The 18,761-nt window shown below is 43.3% G+C and overlaps 1 protein-coding gene across 3 annotated transcripts in view; it reads left to right on the top strand.

The window, feature by feature from the left end:
- LOC140486155 (proteolipid protein DM gamma) overlaps positions 1-18,761 on the top strand; it is a 202,532-nt gene that overhangs the window by 158,883 nt on the left and 24,888 nt on the right. For all 3 annotated transcript variants that reach the window (XM_072584854.1, XM_072584853.1, XM_072584855.1), the window contains exons 2-4: positions 4,093-4,279; positions 9,814-9,970; positions 14,097-14,268. In XM_072584854.1, the coding sequence (XP_072440955.1) occupies positions 4,093-4,279; positions 9,814-9,970; positions 14,097-14,268 (516 nt within the window). The remainder of the gene's footprint in view (positions 1-4,092; positions 4,280-9,813; positions 9,971-14,096; positions 14,269-18,761) is intronic.

Consider the following 18,761-nt stretch of genomic DNA (forward strand, 5'->3'; position numbering starts at 1 on the left):
CTGAGGAATACTGAGACTGTGAGGGAGATGTTAAGTTTTATTTCTTTGAGACCTGAAGTTGTTTTCCCACACCTCCTTGAGTCCCTGTGACGTCTTCATATTAGGCAATGTCTAATGTACTCCTCAGCATTGGTCCTTTCAGAGCGTGACTCCTTTCCCCAGCAGATAAACAGGTTTATGGGTGAGAGGGGAAGAGGAGGGTCTTTTTGGTATCGAGAGAACCAGATAATTCCATCTTTTTAAATTGCGTGTCCGAGTGGATGACAGATTTTGGAATTTGGTTCTGCATTTTAGGAGTTGTTACAGATATTGAATAGGTTATGAATGGGAGCAATTATAGATCTGGGAGCTGATTACAAGTGGTAGTATGTTAAAGATGTTGGTAGTAGATGCTATCTCATTGGTTTAATTGCATTTTTAATCTTGGCATCTGTCAGAATGTAAATATGTTCTGTATTAATGATGAGTAATGTGAACTCCAAAAGAAATATTGCTGCTGTTAATTCATGTAACAATGCTGAGATTTTGGCTCCTGTTTCGAGGAGATTGTGGTAAATTCCTATCTGGATATCTCAATACAGATTTCTATACAAATATGAAGAACTGGAAATGCTCAACAAATCTGATAGCAACTAAAGGGAGAGGAACAGAGTTAACATTTCACATTGATGACCTTTCTATGGACCTGAAATTCTAACTCTGGCTGCATTTGAGAGAGTAAAACAAACTGCATGAACATTTCCAGCATTTTCCATTTCTATTTAACATTACCAACATCTGCAGTGCTCTGAAATGATTTTTGCATGGTCATCCATTTTCAACAAATGTGTTGTTTTCTCTCCAAATCTAACTCCATTATTCAGACACTCTTGTTTTGCCCTGTAACAATCAGCATACAACGTTTATAATCACAACAGTTTCTGACTAGCTGCAATCTCACTGGCAGAATCTGCATTATCTGGCTGTTTCTTACATTGTCTAAACCACAGTGCCTTTAATCTAGCACTTGTTGTACAGGCGTCTGAAAGGGCTAATGCTGAGGATCGCCCTCTATTCACGATGGCCCAGGTTTGGTGGGAGAACACCGTAGGATTTTGAAGGAGTGAGATGTACCATTTGGGTCTTCCTCATAGCCTCTGTAATAATGTCTATCACATAACTGTAATTTGTCCCGAGGTGCTAGCATGCAATATACAACATCTTGTTTAAGATGATGGCCTCTTAGACTATGAAATGGTTTTCCCACTGCTACACCAGGCCCTACCAATAGATCCCTATCCTGAAAGACAGTGGTGGCAACAAATCTATCCTGAAGTGGATAACAGAGCAGAGAACTCTCACATTGCAAATGTGCAACAATGCTGACAGAGGTTATACCTGTCCCATACCAGTTGTGACAAAAGTGTGGAATAAAAGGAATCTACACTGCAGGAAAATGTTTTGACACTTATCTTGCTTTTTCCTGTCCACGAGTCACCATACATCTGGCTAGTTCCAGGGAACTGGCTTAAAAAATCTTCTTGAACACAGAAAAATGGCTTTAATTTTGAGTCCACTTTTGTTTTTGGAACTCGCTGTGTCATGTGTTATTTTTAGTTGGAAGAATGTGTGCCAAGATATACTGGGTTAAAGTTGGCTTGGGGGAGGATTGCAAATGTGAACTGAGGGAAACCATTCTTCAGTTTCCACTCCTCCCATTCCTTGACATGATGCCAGTGGCTAAGACTGAGATTCTGACTGGGAAGGATGGAAGATAGCGTCCTAACACCTGAGCTGCATATCCCAGCATAGCAATTTGACCTGCCCATGGACTGCTTTTGACACAGGCAGTAGTTGTTTCCAATGTGAACATAGGAATTTTCAATGGATGAACACAAGAAATGCATCAAGGGTATAAGGTAACTCAAAGCAGGAATTTCCTGCCTCTGGATATAACACCAGGATTGCCAGTCTCTTATCGTCCAAGGTTACAATAAGACTGAAGAGATGTTTAACATAACAAAGGCATCAACTTGCCTTGTGTTTCATATGGGAACGTGCAAAACTTTTTTTTAAACTAATGGAATCACGAGATTGACACTTACATTAAGTTTGTACACACCCTTGTGGACGACCACTGGAGGTTAGAGGGTCTCGCTTGTGGCCTATCAATAGTGCATCTGTGGCACCCTCCATAATATAGAATTTGGTAACTTCAGCTAGTTCCCTTTAGAAACCAAATAGCCCCTTTAATAAATAATCCAAAAGCCCCTGTGGCCCTATTCAAACCCCACCTCATGGCTTTCAGGATTATAATGTTTCTAGTCTAGACCTACATTTGGAAGCAGAACACCCCACTATGAAGAAATGGAAAATATATATGCATTACATAAATGATTTGGATTTGAGCATAAGTGGTACAGTTAGTAAGTTTGCAGATAACACCAAAATTGGAGGTGTAGTGGACAGCAAAGAGGGTTACCTCAGAATCCAACAGGATCTTGACCAGGTGGGCCAATGGGTCGAGAAGTGGCAGATGGAGTTTAATTCAGATAAATGCGAGGTGCTGCATTTTGGGAAAGCAAATCTTAACAAATCTAGGACTTATACACTTAATAGTAAGGTCCTAGGGAGTGTTGCTGAACAAAGAGACCTTGGAGTGCAGGTTCATAGCTCCTTGGACGTGGAGTTGCAGGTAGATAGGATAGTGAAGGTGGTGTTTGGTATGCTTTCTTTTATTGGTCAGAGTATTGAGTACAGGAGTTGGGAGGTCATGTTGCGGCTGTACTGGACATTGGTTAGGCCACTGTTGGAATATTGCATGCAATTCTGGTCTCCTTCCTATCGGAAAGATGTTGTGAAACTTGAAAGGGTTCAGAAAAGATTTACAAGGATGTTGCCAGGGTTGGAGGATTTGAGCTACAGGGAGAGGCTGAACAGGCTGGGGCTGTTTGCCCTGGAGCGTTGGAGGCTGAGGGGTGACCTTATAGAGGTTTACAAAATTATGAGGGGCATGGATAGGATAAATAGACAAAGTCTTTTCCCTGGGGTTGGGGAGTGCAGAACTAGGGGGCATAGGTTTAGGGTGAGAGGGGAAAGATATAAAAGAGATCTACGGGGCAACTTTTTCACACAGAGGGTGGTACGTGTGTGGAATGAGCTGCCAGAGGAAGTGGTGGAGGCTGGTACAATTGCAACATTTAAAAAGCATTGGGATGGGTATATGAATAGGAAAGGTTTTGAGGGATATGGGTCGGGTGCTGGCAGGTGGGACTAGATTGGGTTGGGATATCTGGTCAGCATGGACGGGTTGGACCGAAGGGTCTTTTTCCATGCTGTACATCTCTGACTCTATGACTTATTAGCCCACCCTGGTCTGGGCCAGCAACCTGGTTCCTCAGTGCAGACAATAAATTTATACAGCAAGGTGTTTCACCATCACTAGGGGAAAAGATAATCTGTGAGCTCTTATGTTGTTTCACAACTGATTCCCCAAAGTGGGAAAGAGCACGAGAGGAAATATCTCAAGAAATTGTGGTTATACCACCTGTGATTCCCCATCCTATAAAATTCATGGTTAGAAAATCATAGGTAGTACTCTCTGCCAGGAGCATGAGATTATACTGTAGGCCTCATGGGATTCTTCTGACCTGAGATTGATCCATTTTTCTTAGGTAGAAAGGGACATGGAGTTCAAGCAGGGAGATGATGTGGCAGGGAGTAGATCAATCTCAGTCCAGTTGGATGGTAAAGCAAGCGTCCTGGGGCAACTGGCCTAGTCATGTTCCAGTAGTGTTTTAAACCTTACTTAGAACAAACTTGAAGGAGAAAATTGATCATCTTCGAGCGTCAGCAATGATGCTATTACTCTTGGTGAGCAAAGGAATTTTACTTGCACGTGATTTATGTCGACAGCTTAAAAATAGATTATTTATGATGGGGTGCTTTGAATAGTACAGTTGCCATCTGAATGAATATGTTCTGTACCTGAGCGAATTACTTCTGGGCAATTAGCGGATCTCCAGAAAAATGCAGGAACATCTTTTGAGTGGGGAGGCCTTTCTAGTTATGGAGGAGCTTCCCATTTACTGTTGTGCTCTCTTCTGTCCTCAGGTTGTTTTGAGTGCTGTATCAAGTGCCTTGGAGGAGTTCCGTATGCGTCACTATTGGCAACGATTCTGTGTTTCTCTGGCGTGTCACTGTTCTGCGGCTGTGGCCATGTGGCTCTAACCAAGGTGGAAAGGATTGTGTCCCTATACTTCTCTCTCAACTCTGGTGACCATGCCTTGCTGACTGATGTGTAAGTATGTAAAACTTATCCGGCACAGTCCTTCCAGTGCTATTTGCTTTAACTTTATCTGAAAACTTGTACTTAGGATTAGTCGGTGCAGTGGCTTCCTGTTGTGTCCCATATTGAATGAACACACTGCTTGATAACAGAGTCCGAACCATTATTCATCCTGAAGAAAGGAGCAGATCTCCTGTGGTATTACCCGTGGCCAGTCAGAGGATTGGCTGTTTTGCATTTGCACCATGTTGGGAGGAACATCATGGCTGCTGATCTATAGAGGCTGAATAAGTCAAATTCTATTTTCTATTAACAAAGGCGTTCAGTAAATCCCTTCTGACCTTTTGGAGATCACATTCTATCAACTGCCCAGCGACCCTGAAAGCCGTACACAAGTGGGCTCATCGACATAAATATATAATGTCTGAGCTTGTAATGTCACCAGACATCCAATCCAGAAGCCCAGGCCAATGTTCTGGGAATATGTGTTCACATCCCACTGTGGCAAAATTGAATTCAATTTTTAAAAAATGTCTGGAACTAAAAGTCAGTTTAATGGTGACCATGTAACCACTGTCAATCGTTCTAAAAACCAACCGCTTCATTAATGCCCTTTAGAGAAGGGGATCTGCTGTCCTTAAGTGGTCTGGCCTACATTTGACTCCAAACTCTTGGTTATTTCGTTCTCTCTTAACTGCCCTCTGGACAATTAGAATGGGCAAAGAATCTTGGCCTAGCCAGTGACACCCACGTCTCATGAATACTTAATTTAGTTTATTTAATTTTAATTCCTGATATAAAACTGTGGATATAGATATACAATCAAACATCTGTAAGCAGGGAATCTGCAGTACTGGGACAAGCTCCGACGAAGAGGTTAGGTAAAAGTGAGGACTGCAGATGCTGGAGATCAGGGTCAAGATTAGAGTGGTGCTGGAAAAGCACAGCAGGTCAGGCAGCATCCGAGGAGCAGGAAAATTGACATTTCGGGCAAAAGCCCTTCATCAGGAACGAGGAGGTTGAACAGTTCATCAACTTCACCAACACGTTCCACCCCAACCTTAAATTCAATTGGACCATCTCTGACACCTCTCTCCCCTTCCTGGACCGCTCCATCTCCATCAACAGTGACCGACTCAATAATGACATTTTCTACAAACCCACCGAATCCCACAGCTACCTGAATTACACCTTTTCCTATCCTACCTCCTGCAAAAATGCTATCCCATATTCCAAATTCCTCTGACTCCACCATATCTGTTCTCAGGAGTACCAGTTCCACCATAGAACACACCAGATGGCCTCCTTTATAGACCGCAATTTCCCCTCCCATGTGGTCGATGATGCCCTCCAGCGCATCTCATCCATGTACCGCACCTCTGCCCTCAAACCCCACCCCTCCAACCGCAACAAGGACAGAACCCCCCCCGGTCCTCACCTTCCACCCCACCAACCTCCGTATACCTCGCATTATTTGCGCCTACACCTCCCCCCTCACCTCTGTCCAAGGCCCCAAAGGAGCCTTCCACATCCAGTGAAGTTCCACCTGCACTTCCACACATGCCATTTACTGTATCTATTGCTCCCGATGCAATCTCCTGTACACTGGGGAGACAGGACACCTACTCACAGAGCACTTCAGAGAACATCTCCGGGACACCCGCACGAATCAACCCCACCGTTCCGTGGCTGAACATTTCAACTCCCCCTTCCACTCTGCCGAGGACATGCAGGCCCTGAGCCTCCTCTACCACCGCTCCCTCACCACCCGATGCCTGGAAGAAGAACGCTTCATCTTCCGCTTCAGGACCCTCCAACCCCAGGGCATCAATGTGGATTTTACTAGTTTCCTCATTTCCCCTTCCCCCACCTTATCTCAGTTCCAACCTTCTAGCTGAGCACCGCCCTCTTGACCCGTCCCATCTGTCCATCTTCTTTCCCACCTATCCGCTCCACCCTCCTCTCCGACCTATCACCTTTACCCCCACCTCCATACACCTATTGCACTGTCAGCTACCTTCTCCCTGATCCTACTTCTTCCCATTTATCTTTCTACCCCAAGGCTCCCAACTTCATTCCTGATGAAGGGCTTTTGCCTGAAACATCAATTCTCTTGCTCCTCGGATGCTGCCTCACCTGCTGTGCTTTTCCAGCACTGCGTTCTCGACTCTAATCTCCAGCATCTGAAGTACTCACTTTTGCCTAGCTTCTTTAGTAACCGATAGTCCCTTCCCTGGAAACTGCATTGTTAAAATTAGTATTGGTCACATTCCAGCTCTGTCAGAACTATAGTTTTTCTGAATGATTCCCGCCTAAGCTAGAGGTAGGAATGCTGCTATATGCCCTGGATTTCTGGGGGCTTGGTAAATCTGAATTTGGAATTAGAGTGGTGAATGCAGCCCTGAGCTCAGTAAACCTGGGAACAGTGCAGAAACTTGCAATCCTGGGAGTGGGGGAATGCTGCTTTCTGGTAGTGAAAGCTAATGTTTGGCAGATCGGCGATGGAAACTAGGATTTGAGAGTGACACGAGAGGAAGGAGAAGCAGTCTGCTGGGCTGGTAACATTTATGAAGCCTGCTTTCCTCATACAGCTGAGAAATCTCAAGGTGGTCAGTCCGTGCAATGAGTAGTTTGGCAATCAGAACTGCTTCACAATGCCTACTGAACTCCAGGCTGTGCCATTCCCTTTACCCCTCTTGACCTTGTTCCATGTGGAAACTGGAGATGCCGTCTTCCTTGGCTGATTGTCTCGGGTACCGACTGAACCGGGACCGTGGGTCTCCATGCCTCCATGCACCTGGGCAGCCCCCAGCAGACGTTTCTCCAGAAAGTCCTCGAAACTGGCCTGCTGCCCCTTTTTCAGGGAGCTGCTCGCTGCTCTTTCACTGGATTTCCTCCAGAGGGTTGGTCCCACTCCTGAGGAAACTCGGGAGGCCATTGTGCCAAGAATAATTCCGCTATACGTGGGAATGCCCCTCTTGCCACTGCTGCTCTCTGAAATGCTAGTGCCAGCCTGGCAATGGCACCCTCCTTCCATCCTCCTCTTCTGCCTCGTACTTGAGAGCTACTGCTAGGAGGATGGGGGTTTGGAATGTAGCCCAGCCAGGCGTCAGCCTCCTTGTTTGGGTTTACCTTACTTTTGCACTCCTCCCAGAACCACATTTGGTTGGATTGCTGTCCCATTCTGGGTCTGCTTTTGCTGTAGTTCTTTGTGCATTGGGATCTGGATTGGATTGACCTCGTTGTTACAGATTTTTAAAGAGTTGGTTATGGAAGCAGTTGAGCTTAACAGGAGGAATTTATTTGACGTGGCATTTTGTGGATCCCTGGCTATTTCTGGAAATGTTTTAAGGTGATTTAAGTTAAGCTGCAGGGAAGTTAGTCAAAGATGCAATTTTCTTCAGAACATAAAAGCCTTTGGGTATAAAGCTACGCCCCTGTCTAATTACCATGCAGATCAGCAGTTTACCATTTGTCAAAGTGTTCAGCAAAGCACTGAGGCTTATGTATAATATGTTGTTCAGTACTCCTAACAAACCATCATGCTTATTTGTGGAATATTATTCTTCTGTATATGACTGCTCCAATTGTATGTACATGCACCATTGGCATGGCTGAAGATTTCTACTTTACTAGAAGTGACAAAGTGGAAAATGGAGCTATTTTTAAAGCAGTTGTAGCTTAATCACCGCCTCATCTTGTGATGTTTTGATTTGAAATGAAAGGGAAACAAAATCTAACATATATTTCTTTCTGATAACCCTACGGAGACATTGAGCAATCTCCTGTTATTCAATCTGTTCCAGTTTGCACGCTGTGAATTCTGTTGATTTGTCCCCGGTGTCAAGGGGGTGGCCTGCAGCAATAAAGAAGACAGCAAGTCGAGGTGGTCTACAGTATAACCTATCTCTTTGATATGATTAGATTAGATTCCTTGCAGTATGGAAGCAGGCCCTTTGGCCCAACAAGTCCATACTGACCCTTCGAAAAGTAACCCACTCAGACCCATTCCCCTATCCTATTTTTACTCCTGACTAATGCACCTAACACTATGGGCAATTTAGCGTGGCCAATTCACCTGACCTGCCCATCTTTGGATTGTGGGAGGAAACCGGACCACCCGGGGGAAACCCACACAGTCACAGGGAAAATGTGCAAACTCTACACAGACAGTCACCCAAGGTGGGAATCGAACACAAGCCCCTGGCACTGTGAGGCAGCAGTGCTAATCACTGAGCCACCGTGCCACCCAATGTTGACAATGGCTCAGTGTCTGAGCATTCGGTCACCTGCCCTAATGTCTCCTTTTTTGGCTCAATGTTAATTTTTGGTTTGACTGCTTGGGGAATTTTACTATGTTAAAGTTACGAGGGAAAGAGATCTTTTAGCTGAAATGGTTAAGAATGTGGTATAGAATAACACCAACAGCATGGGTTCAATTCCTGTACCGGCTGATATAGCACTTGTGTCCTGCCTCATGGTAATATTATGGTATCTACCCTGCTTAGTACTCCTCAGACAATGAAGACACTGGATGGAGAGAGAAAGGAAAGTGCTAGATAAATACAACTTTTTGTCATCTACAAGTGATTTGCAGAGAAAAGGATGATTTTGAAAATAAATCAAAGATGTTCCGTTTTGAAAAATTGTGAGATGTTAACTAATTCTCATCCAGACTGTTACCTCCACATTCCATGGAGGATTCCTTACTGTATTATGCTTTTTGGATTAATCATCACCAGTCCACTGCTCAAAATGTGTTAGGTGCCCCAGTGTGTAGAAAAATGCTTTGAATCTGCTGCTGTTTCAGATGTGAGGTGAAGTTTTGTAACGGGGATAAGTAAGGAGGATAGCACATCCTTGTGGAAATCCTCTCACTTCCTATTGCAACGCTATCCATTTAATGATTTGTGCTGTATTCTAAACAGCAGCGAGCAAAACCTGTGAAAAAGCAGGAACTTAGTCAAGAAATTCAACAGTACTACTTTATGAATGGTTAATGCATTGTTTTAGTTTATCTTTGTGATTTTAGTGGATTCCAAATGTGTGCCTATCAAACACAATGTAAGGTAAATGCATTAACCATTTAGGAACAAATTACTACAGATGCTAGGGTCTACTGGAAACAAAAATGGCTAGAGATCACATCGGGTCAGGCAGCATCCATGGAGAGAAAGCACGCTAATGTTTCAAGTCTAAATGAAGAGTTATCTAGACTTGAAACATGACCTTGCTCTCTCTCCATGGATGCTGCCTGACTCGCTGTGATCTCCAGCACTTGTTATTTTCCGTGCATGAACTATTTGCTTTGTAGTTTTCCACAACTTAGCCATTACCTTGGCTCACTTTGGAGAGCTTATCTTCCAACATTCAGTTTTCTGACATCACTCTGTATTGGTGATCAAAGTTTCCTGTAATTTTGTCAGTTTGCTTTCTTTTTAACTCTTGTTTTCATTCATCTGTTGAAAATTGATTTATTTCCAGACTTGCAGCTTGGAAAGGTCTGCAGTGTAATGTATGACATTTACTTCTTCCTCTCTCTTCAGAATCCAGATGATGCAGTACGTCATCTATGGAATCGCTTCATTCTTCTTCCTCTATGGCATAATCCTTCTGGCAGAAGGGTTTTACACTACAAGTGCTGTTAAGGAAATTCATGGCGAGTTCAAGACCACTGTGTGTGGACGCTGCATCAGTGGAATGGTATGAACAATGGGCTAACTTTGTGTTGGTATTCTGTGTATACCTGACAGGCAGAGCTATGAGTTTACAACAAAGGACTCGGTTTGGCAAAATGAATGCTGAGCGTGAGTGCATTGCTTTACCAGATGGTCATTTTGAACTAGTGTTTAGATTTGAAGTCTGCGTCTCATACTTGCAATGCAAATCCATTTTTCTAAGGTGAAAGTGCTTAGTTCAGAAACTGCTGAAAGTAAGATCTAGATTGTTTTTTTTATTTAATTCAGTATTAGCTTGCAAGTGAGTAGGCTTGTGATTTTACGATTCCACTAGGTACCTCTGCACAGTCAGCATTGAAGATCTGCGAATTTGAGTGTTTAATCTCCAAAAGTGCAATGCGATAAAATTTGGGGGACGGGCCCCCCCGTCCACTTTGCAGCCAGTGTAGAATAACACTGCAGAGTAACAAACTGCAACGTGAAGTTCAAAACTGTTCCAGAGCACAAGTCTCAAACTGAATATTCATGCTGTTTTTGATGAGTTGGAAGAGCTTTCCCATACTTGAAATTGGGATTTCTGGGTGAAACTCATTTTCACCAATATTATTCCAGTCTTTTTTTTCATTGAAATGCGGTTTTTAAGGAAGCACCATGTGGAAAGTTCCCATTTAAAATCTTTATGGATCTTTCACTACATTGGCAATTATAGGCACGGTGTAAGAGGATAAACGTTGTGTCAATAAGGTCCCCATAAGGACTTGTTTCCGCAGGGGTCAGAAAAAAATCAATCCTATTGTGACATCTGTGGGCGGCACAGTGGCACAGTGGTTAGCACTGCTGCCTCATAGCGCCAGAGACCCGGGTTCAATTCCCGCCTCAGGTGACTGACTGTGTGGAGTTTGCATGTTCTCCCCGTGTCTGCGTGGGTTTCCTCCGGCTGCTCCAGTTTCCTCCCACAGTCCAAAGATGTGCAGGTCAGGTGAATTGGCCATGCTAAATTGCCCGTAGTGTTAGGTAAGGGGTAAATGTAGGGATATGGGTGGGTTGCGCTTCGGCGGGTCGGTGTAGACTTGTTGGGCCGAAGGGCCTGTTTCCACACTGTAAGTAATCTAATCTAAGCTAATCTGTGCGGATTGGAGAAAAACGTAAAATCCCTACCTGTAGGTTGGAGACACCTCCAGATGTCCACCAACTCTAACTCCCCACATAGACCCTCTAACTGTTTAGTTTGTACAGAGGCTATTGAGGGACCTTCAGGCAACTTGTCTACTGTGAGATCCACGAGACAGTTAAAATCTCCCCTTATCAGTTTAGAAAAAACGTCTACCAAAAATTTAAGGGGAATGAGCTGGAGGGCAATAAACATTTAAAACCCCACATTCTTCCCCATTTATCAAGTGGGCTCAAAGGGGTCAGAGGAATCACGTGGGCTAAAAGGGGCCATGAAATAGCTTTAGTGAGCAGAATTAAGGAGAATCCCAAAGCATTTTATTCTTATATAAGAAGCAAGCAGGTAACTAGAGAAAGGATTGGTCCACTAAAGGTTAATGAAGGAAGGCTGTGTGTCAAACCTGAGAGAATGGGTGAGATTCTGAATGATTACTTTACATCAGTGTTCACTGAGGATAGGAACATGAATCTTGAGATAGAAGTTTGGTTATTCTGGATCACGTTGGCATAAGTAGGGAAGATGTGTTGGGTAGGCTAGAAATAATTAAGGTGAACCAACCTGTGGGCTGTCATCAAACAGATTTTCCTTTAACTCTCAGGTTCCTGCTTCCACTTTATCTCATAATGTAACAAAGTCACTACGTGAAAAGTGACATAATCTTGTCATGCATCCTGCAATCCCACTCGATTCTAAATTGCAAACTGCCCTGGTATATTAGTGATATAGCAGTGTATGACCTCCATTCCAGACCATAAAGAAAATAATATATTGTTCCTTACAGACTAAAGAGGTTACTATCTTAAAAAAAAAGCTAATGCAAATGGAGAAAAGAAATGTTGCCTGGACTTAAGGCAAAACTTGCTTCATAACCCGAGTGCATTGAGAGAAGCCACAAGTTCTAATCTTCATTTTGATGTTGTATTACAAGAATTAGGAGGCTGTAGACTTCTGGGGGAAGGGGACAGCCGTAATAAAAAGCAATTATATACATTTTCTGCATTTCAGTTAAAAATCAAAGCAGATGTGTTTAATATTTGAAAGGGGTAGATTCAAAAATGTTTCAATTAATGAGCCATTTGATAAAACTGATTGGTTGAGCTAAACAGTATTTAAGTTAGAAAGTTACTTATTCCTTCCAATAACTCCTTCATCCCAGGAATTGGCTATGGCAGGCTGGCTGTCTCTTCCTTCTAAAATCTAAATAAGATGATCTTATTGAAACAGGTAAGATCTTGAAGGGACGTGACAGAATGGATGCTGAAAGAATCTTTCACTTTGTGGGAGAGACTAGAAGTAGGGGAAATGATTTAAAAAGGAGTCTTCCATCTGCGATAGAGGTGAAGGAAATTTCCTTCCCTCAGACATTTGCAATTCGGTGGAATTCTCTTCCCCAGAAAGTAGTAGAGGCGGGATCACAGAATATTTTTAAGAAAGAAGTAAGCAGACTCTTGGCAACCAAGGGAGTCAAAGGGTACGAGTGGTAGGGGTTAGTCAGGGAAGTGGGGCCACAGTCAGATTAATATTGAACTTAATGAATGACAGTCAGGCGCAAAGTGCTGAATGCTTCCTTATGGTTGTGTCCGCTATATGCCTTTAACGGCGGGAATATGTGGAGAGTCTGCAGGGTAAATATATCCCTCAAAATAGCAAGTAATAGCCATCTATCAGGGGATGCCAGATATCTGCCAAGTCAGTCTGCAGACTCTGTACCATCCGTTATCAGATCTCTGTAATTGTTAACATACCAACATTTGTTTGCCTTGGCTGGTACGGAGCCATTTGCTTAATACAGGGACATCCTGGAGTATTTCATTAATTGCAGGAAGTCCTCGGGGCAAATGTCACTAATTTTGCGAACTTCCTGGAAGACTGTTGGTACTTGCAATATCACAACAAGTAAGTGTCAGAAAGTGCAGAAAATACCTTGTATTATGTCACTGGCTTCAGAGAGTTTGCTGGCACCCGTAATATATCCTCTGGAATGTGGCAGTAATCTCCCGGAACGTAGAATTCAGAATCCTTACAGCATGGAAACAGGCCATTTGGCCCGAGTGCACGCCGACCAGTAATCCAGCCAGACTCACTCTGTCCCTGTAAACCAGCATTTCCCATGGTTAATCCTTCTAGCATGCACACCGTGGACAATGTAGACTGACCAATCCACCTGACCTGCACATCTTTGGGCTGTGTGAGGAAAACGGAACACCCGGAGGAAACCCACGCAGACATGGGGAGAAGGTGCAAACACCACACAGACAGTCGCCCAAGGCTGGAATTGAACCAGAGTCTCTTGCGCTGAGAAGTAGCAGTGCTAACCACTGAGCGCCAACATGCTGCCCATGTGTCGCTATTACCCTGGACTGAGTCAGTATTCTCCTAAAACATAAGAAATAGGAGCAGGAGTAGTAATTTGGTCCCCCAAACATGCCCCACTATTCAACAAGGTCATGTAGGCATCAACCAGTTTTCCATGCCAACTCCCTTTCGCCCCGAATGCCCCAGTATTTCAAAACTCTGTCCAACTCCTTGTCAAATATTTTCAGTGATCAAGCCTCCAAACGTCTGTGAGATAGAGAAGTTCAGACAATCACTACCCAACTGGGCGGGGGGCGGGGGGGGAAAGCCTTTGCAACCCGGTTTTAAATGAGTGTCCCTCTTATTCCGCAATGAGGAATTCTCCGGGAACATGGCCGTAATCTCCCGGAAGCCTGGAATGTGTCTGTACGAGTGTGAAATGTGTCAGTATTTGTAATGTATTTGTGGCGCACTGCTGGGGGTATTTGTAGGGGATCAGCTGGAATGTTGTCAGTGCGTGAGGCAGGTGCACATCAGGAAGGCTTGGATTCTGTGGACCAGAAGCATCATTTTGGAGATGTGCTGACTCTCATCAGGCCCCGTTGATTTTGCACAATCAGTTTACTTTACCTTTATCTGTGCACCCATATATCGATTGATTGATTGTTTTTTTTCCCCCCTCCAGTTTGTCTTTCTGACCTATGTTTTGGGAATAGCGTGGCTGGGAGTTTTTGGTTTTTCTGCTATTCCGGTCTTTATTTACTACAACATGCGCTCCACCTGTCAGACCATCGACAACCCACCGACGAATCTGACAGAAGTGATTGAAGAGATCTGTGTGGACGTCCGACAGTATGGTAATGTAATATCTGATTTAATGCTCGCCGTCACCTGTTGGGGAAATTTAATGGGGTCTCACAAGATGATAGCAGTGTCTTTTTGCTGATAGCAGCACACATTCATAGAATCATACAGAACAGTGCCTTCTGAATAGCATTGGCTTGTGAGAATCCCAGCAAACTTAAGATGGACCAGGATTGCATTTGTATGTTTGACCCCTTCTGGATATGTCAGTGAAGGAGTACATTAGCTCCAATGTAACATATGTATGCAACACAAGTTTGCACAATTCACTGTAATTGTAGGGCTGTTGTTGTGTTAATCAGTAATGAAAAAAAAACAAAGACCAGAGATATGTACGTACATTATTCTATGCTGCAACTGTCAGTTATTACAAACTCTGAAGTCTTGAATCTTTGTGTATTTCCTGGCAATACAAATTTCAATTCAAGATTGATGCACATATTAAGAGATCCTGTATTGTGACTACACTAACAGATACTGGCCTAAATGTGATCCACTGAGTTGATCGTGCATCGGTTGGTCATTATAATAGTGGGCGTTATCTGCGCAAGGGCAGGTCTTCTGCTCGTCCTCCAAGACTTGCCGTCTTGTGCTTTCCTCTGCAGTTTCTTGTAGCAGCCTCCTACTTCCAAGTTCCACTTACCAAACATCAACATTCTCTTCTTTCCTCTTGGTCTATATATACTTGACCCTCCTTCAATCGTCTCCTTTCAAGGTCTCACATTTTAGAATAGAGTCATAGAGATGTACAGCACCGAAACAGACCTTTCGGTCCAATTCGTCCATGCCAACCAGATATCCCAATCCAATCTAGTCCCACTTCCCAGCACCTGGCCCATAGCCCTCCAAACCCTTCCTATTCATTTACCCATCCAGATGCCTCCACCACTTCATCTGGCAGCGCATTCCATACATGCACCACCCTCTATGTGAAAACATTGCCCCTTAGGTCTCTTTTATATCTTTCCCCTCTCACCCTAAACCTATGCCCTCTAGTTCTGGATTCCCCCCTCCAGGAAAAAGACTTTGCCAATCTTTCCTATCCATTCCCCTCATGATTTTAGAAACCTCTATAAGATCATCCCTCAGCCTCCAACGCTCCAGGGAAAATAGCCCCAGCCTATTCAACCTCTCCCTATAGCTCAAATCCGCTAACCCTGGCAACATCCTTGTAAATCCTTTCTGAACCCTTTCAAGTTTCACAACATCTTTCCAATAGGAATTGCACACAATATTCCAACAGTGGCCTAACCAATGACCTGTACAGCCGCAATATGACCTCCCAACTCCTGGTACTCAATACTCTGACCAATAAAGGAAAGCAAACCAAATGCCTTCTTCACTATCCTATCTACCTGTGACTCCACTTTCAAGGAGCTATGAACCTGCACTCAAGGTCTCTTTGTTCAGCAACACTCCCTAGGACCTGACCATTAAGTGCATAAGGTAAAAACAATAACTGCAGATGCTGGAAACCAGATTCTGGATTAGTGGTGCTGGAAGAGCACAGCAGTTCAGGCAGCATCCAATGAACAGCGAAATCGACGTTTCGGCCAAAAGGTTCCTGATGATGATGAATTTCGCTAATCCAGTCCTGCTAAAATTTGTTTTTCCAAAATGCCGCACCTCACATTTATCTGAATTAAACTCCATCTGCCACTTCTCAGCCCATTGCCCCATCTGATTGAGATCCCATTGTAAACTGAGGTAATCTTCTTTGCTGTCCACTACACCTTCAATTTTGGTGTCATCAACAAACTTACTAACTGTACCTCTTATGCTCGCATCCAAATCATTTATATAAATGATGAAAAGTAGTGGACCCAGCACCGATCCTTGTGGCACTCCACTGGTCACAGACCACCAGTCTGAAAAAACAACCCTCCACCACCACCTTCTTCTATCTTTGAGCCAGTACTATGTCCGAATGGTGAGTTCTCCTTGTATTCCATGAGATCTAACCTTGCGAAACAATCTCCCATGGGGAACCTTGTTAAATATCTTACTGAAGTCCATATAGATCACATCTACCGCTCTCCCTTCATCAATCCTCTTTGTTACCATCCACCCTTGTTATCTTTTCTTGATTTTTCATGACAATTCCTCCCTTCTCATTTCTGTACTTCATCTGGTGTTTCTTTCATTGTGACGTCTGCGTAGATGTTAAAGGGCAATGGTGATAGTAGTCGGTTTTGTCTCACCCTGTGGCCAATAATGCTTTGGGCCTAAATTTTCTGATTCTCACAAAAATGACCTTCTGCTTGGCCAAATCTGAAGTGCGCTGCACTGGAGAAAGGGAGTTTGGATGATGCCCAGTCGTCTGATGTAAGTTCTGCCTCATATTTCCACTGGGCTAAAGAAGAATAATTGATAAATGGAGATGGGCACCTTTTGGAAATTTAAAAAGGGACAAAATAGAAAGGGACAAAAACTATGGGCACTGATTGAAATCACATACATTTTTAGAAACTGAGGATTATGCTCGCTGAGGTTTGGTGAAGAGAAATTGGCATACTGGACTGTAGGCCAACCATGTGACCTTTGTGAAAGGCCATTGTAAATATTGTGTATGAATATCAAGGATGGATATGGCGATTAGAAGCAAATTGTATTTAAAGATGAAAACACAAGTATCTGAGAGGCATGATAAAAATAGAAGAGAATCATGAAGGGACTTAAAAATAAAACAAGGGCGCAGTATAAGGAGAGTTCCGAAAATAAAATTTAAAAATGTATTCTATAATTATACCAATGATAAAAACAAGTAAATGCAGAGTGAAATCTCTGAAAGCCATAGATGATGCGTTAGTAGAGGATGGGTCAAAACTGCAGGATTATTTAATAAATATTTCAAACCACTGTTTGTAGAAGGGAGAATATCAGGGTGGACATAATTGGTTATAAGTGAGGTGTGAAACCAATCAGAGGGAAGGATTGTTGGAAAGAGAGGCATGTTACTGAGGATTTCTTTTCCTTTAGTACTCATCAGGACAAATGTACGAGTGCCAAATTTTAAATGATCATAAATTAGGGCAAAGGGGTAGTTTGCAGGTTGACTGTGATTTGTCGAGGTATTGCCATGGCGAAGTGAAAACCAGGAAACAATAGATTCCCCAAGCTCCTAGATAATTCAAAAACAGGCACAAGTTTGAACCTATTCCTTTTAGTTTGAGGAGAACAGACCCCTGGGTATGAAATTATGTTGCTTCTCACAAGCATTACAAACCTCATTAAGAGTTCAAGTCACTTGTAGCACCTGCTAAATATAGTTTATTCCTACTCTCTGTTTTCTTTCCATTAAGTAATCCTAAATCCATGATAATATATTGCCTCTAATCCTAAGAGTTCTAATTTTGTATAATAACCTCTTATGTGCCATTTCAACAAATACTTTTGAAAATCCCAGTACACCACATCCACTGGTTCCTACTCGTTATTGCCACTGATTCCTGTGGCACTCCACTAGTTACAGCTTGTCAATCTGAAGAAAGAACCATTTGTTCTTTCTCTCTGCTTCCTGTTAGCTAAGCAACCCTGTATTGTGTTACTCCTACTCTGTATGCTTTTACTTTTTGAAATGGCAGATTATTAAATGCCTTTTAGAAATCTGTGGATTCTCCGTTTTTCCACCTTGCATGTTACTTCCTCAAAGGGCTCCACTAAATTAACCAAGATGGGGAATAAGAAAATGATCAAAGAAAGAGTAGGGCCGATCATAGATAGCAGAGGGAACTTATGTGTGGAGTCTGAGGAGGTAGGGGAAGCCCTAAATGAGTTTTTTTGCTTCTGTCTTTACTAAAGAGAAGGACCTTGTAGTGAATGAAACCATTGAGGAGCAGGTGTGCATGCTGGAACAGATAGAGATTGAGGAAGCTGATGTGTTGAAAATTTTGACAAACATTTAAGATTGACAAGTCGCCAGGGCCAGACCAGATTTGTCCTTGGCCTCTTTGGAAAGTGAGAAATGTGATTGCTTCGCAGCTTGCGAAGATCTTTGCATCCTCGCTCTCCACCTGAGTCATACCTGAGGACTGGAGAGAGGCAAATGTAATTCCTCTCTTCAAGAAAGGAAATAGGGAAATCCCCGGCAATTACAGACCAGTCAGTCTCATGTCTGTCATCTGCAAGGTGTTAGAAAGGATTCTGAGGGATAGGATTTATGACCATCTGGAAGAGCATGGCTTGATTAAATGCAGTCAGCACGGCTTTGTGAGGGGCAGGTCATGCCTCACAAATCATATTGAGTTCTTTGAGGATATTACTAGACAAGTTGATGAGGGTTGAGCAGTGGATGTTGTGTATATTGACTTCAGTAAGGCATTTGATAAGGTTCCCCCATGGTAGGCTCGTTCAGAAGGTCAGGAGGAAAGGGATATAGGGAAATTTAGCTGTCTGAATACAGAATTGGCTGGCCGATAGAAGACAGCGAGTGTGGTGGAAGGAAACTATTCTGCCTGGAAGTCAGTGGTGAGCGGTGTTCCACAGG

Source organism: Chiloscyllium punctatum, chromosome 15 (genome assembly GCF_047496795.1).
Source record: "Chiloscyllium punctatum isolate Juve2018m chromosome 15, sChiPun1.3, whole genome shotgun sequence".
NCBI classification, from domain to species: domain Eukaryota; kingdom Metazoa; phylum Chordata; class Chondrichthyes; order Orectolobiformes; family Hemiscylliidae; genus Chiloscyllium; species Chiloscyllium punctatum.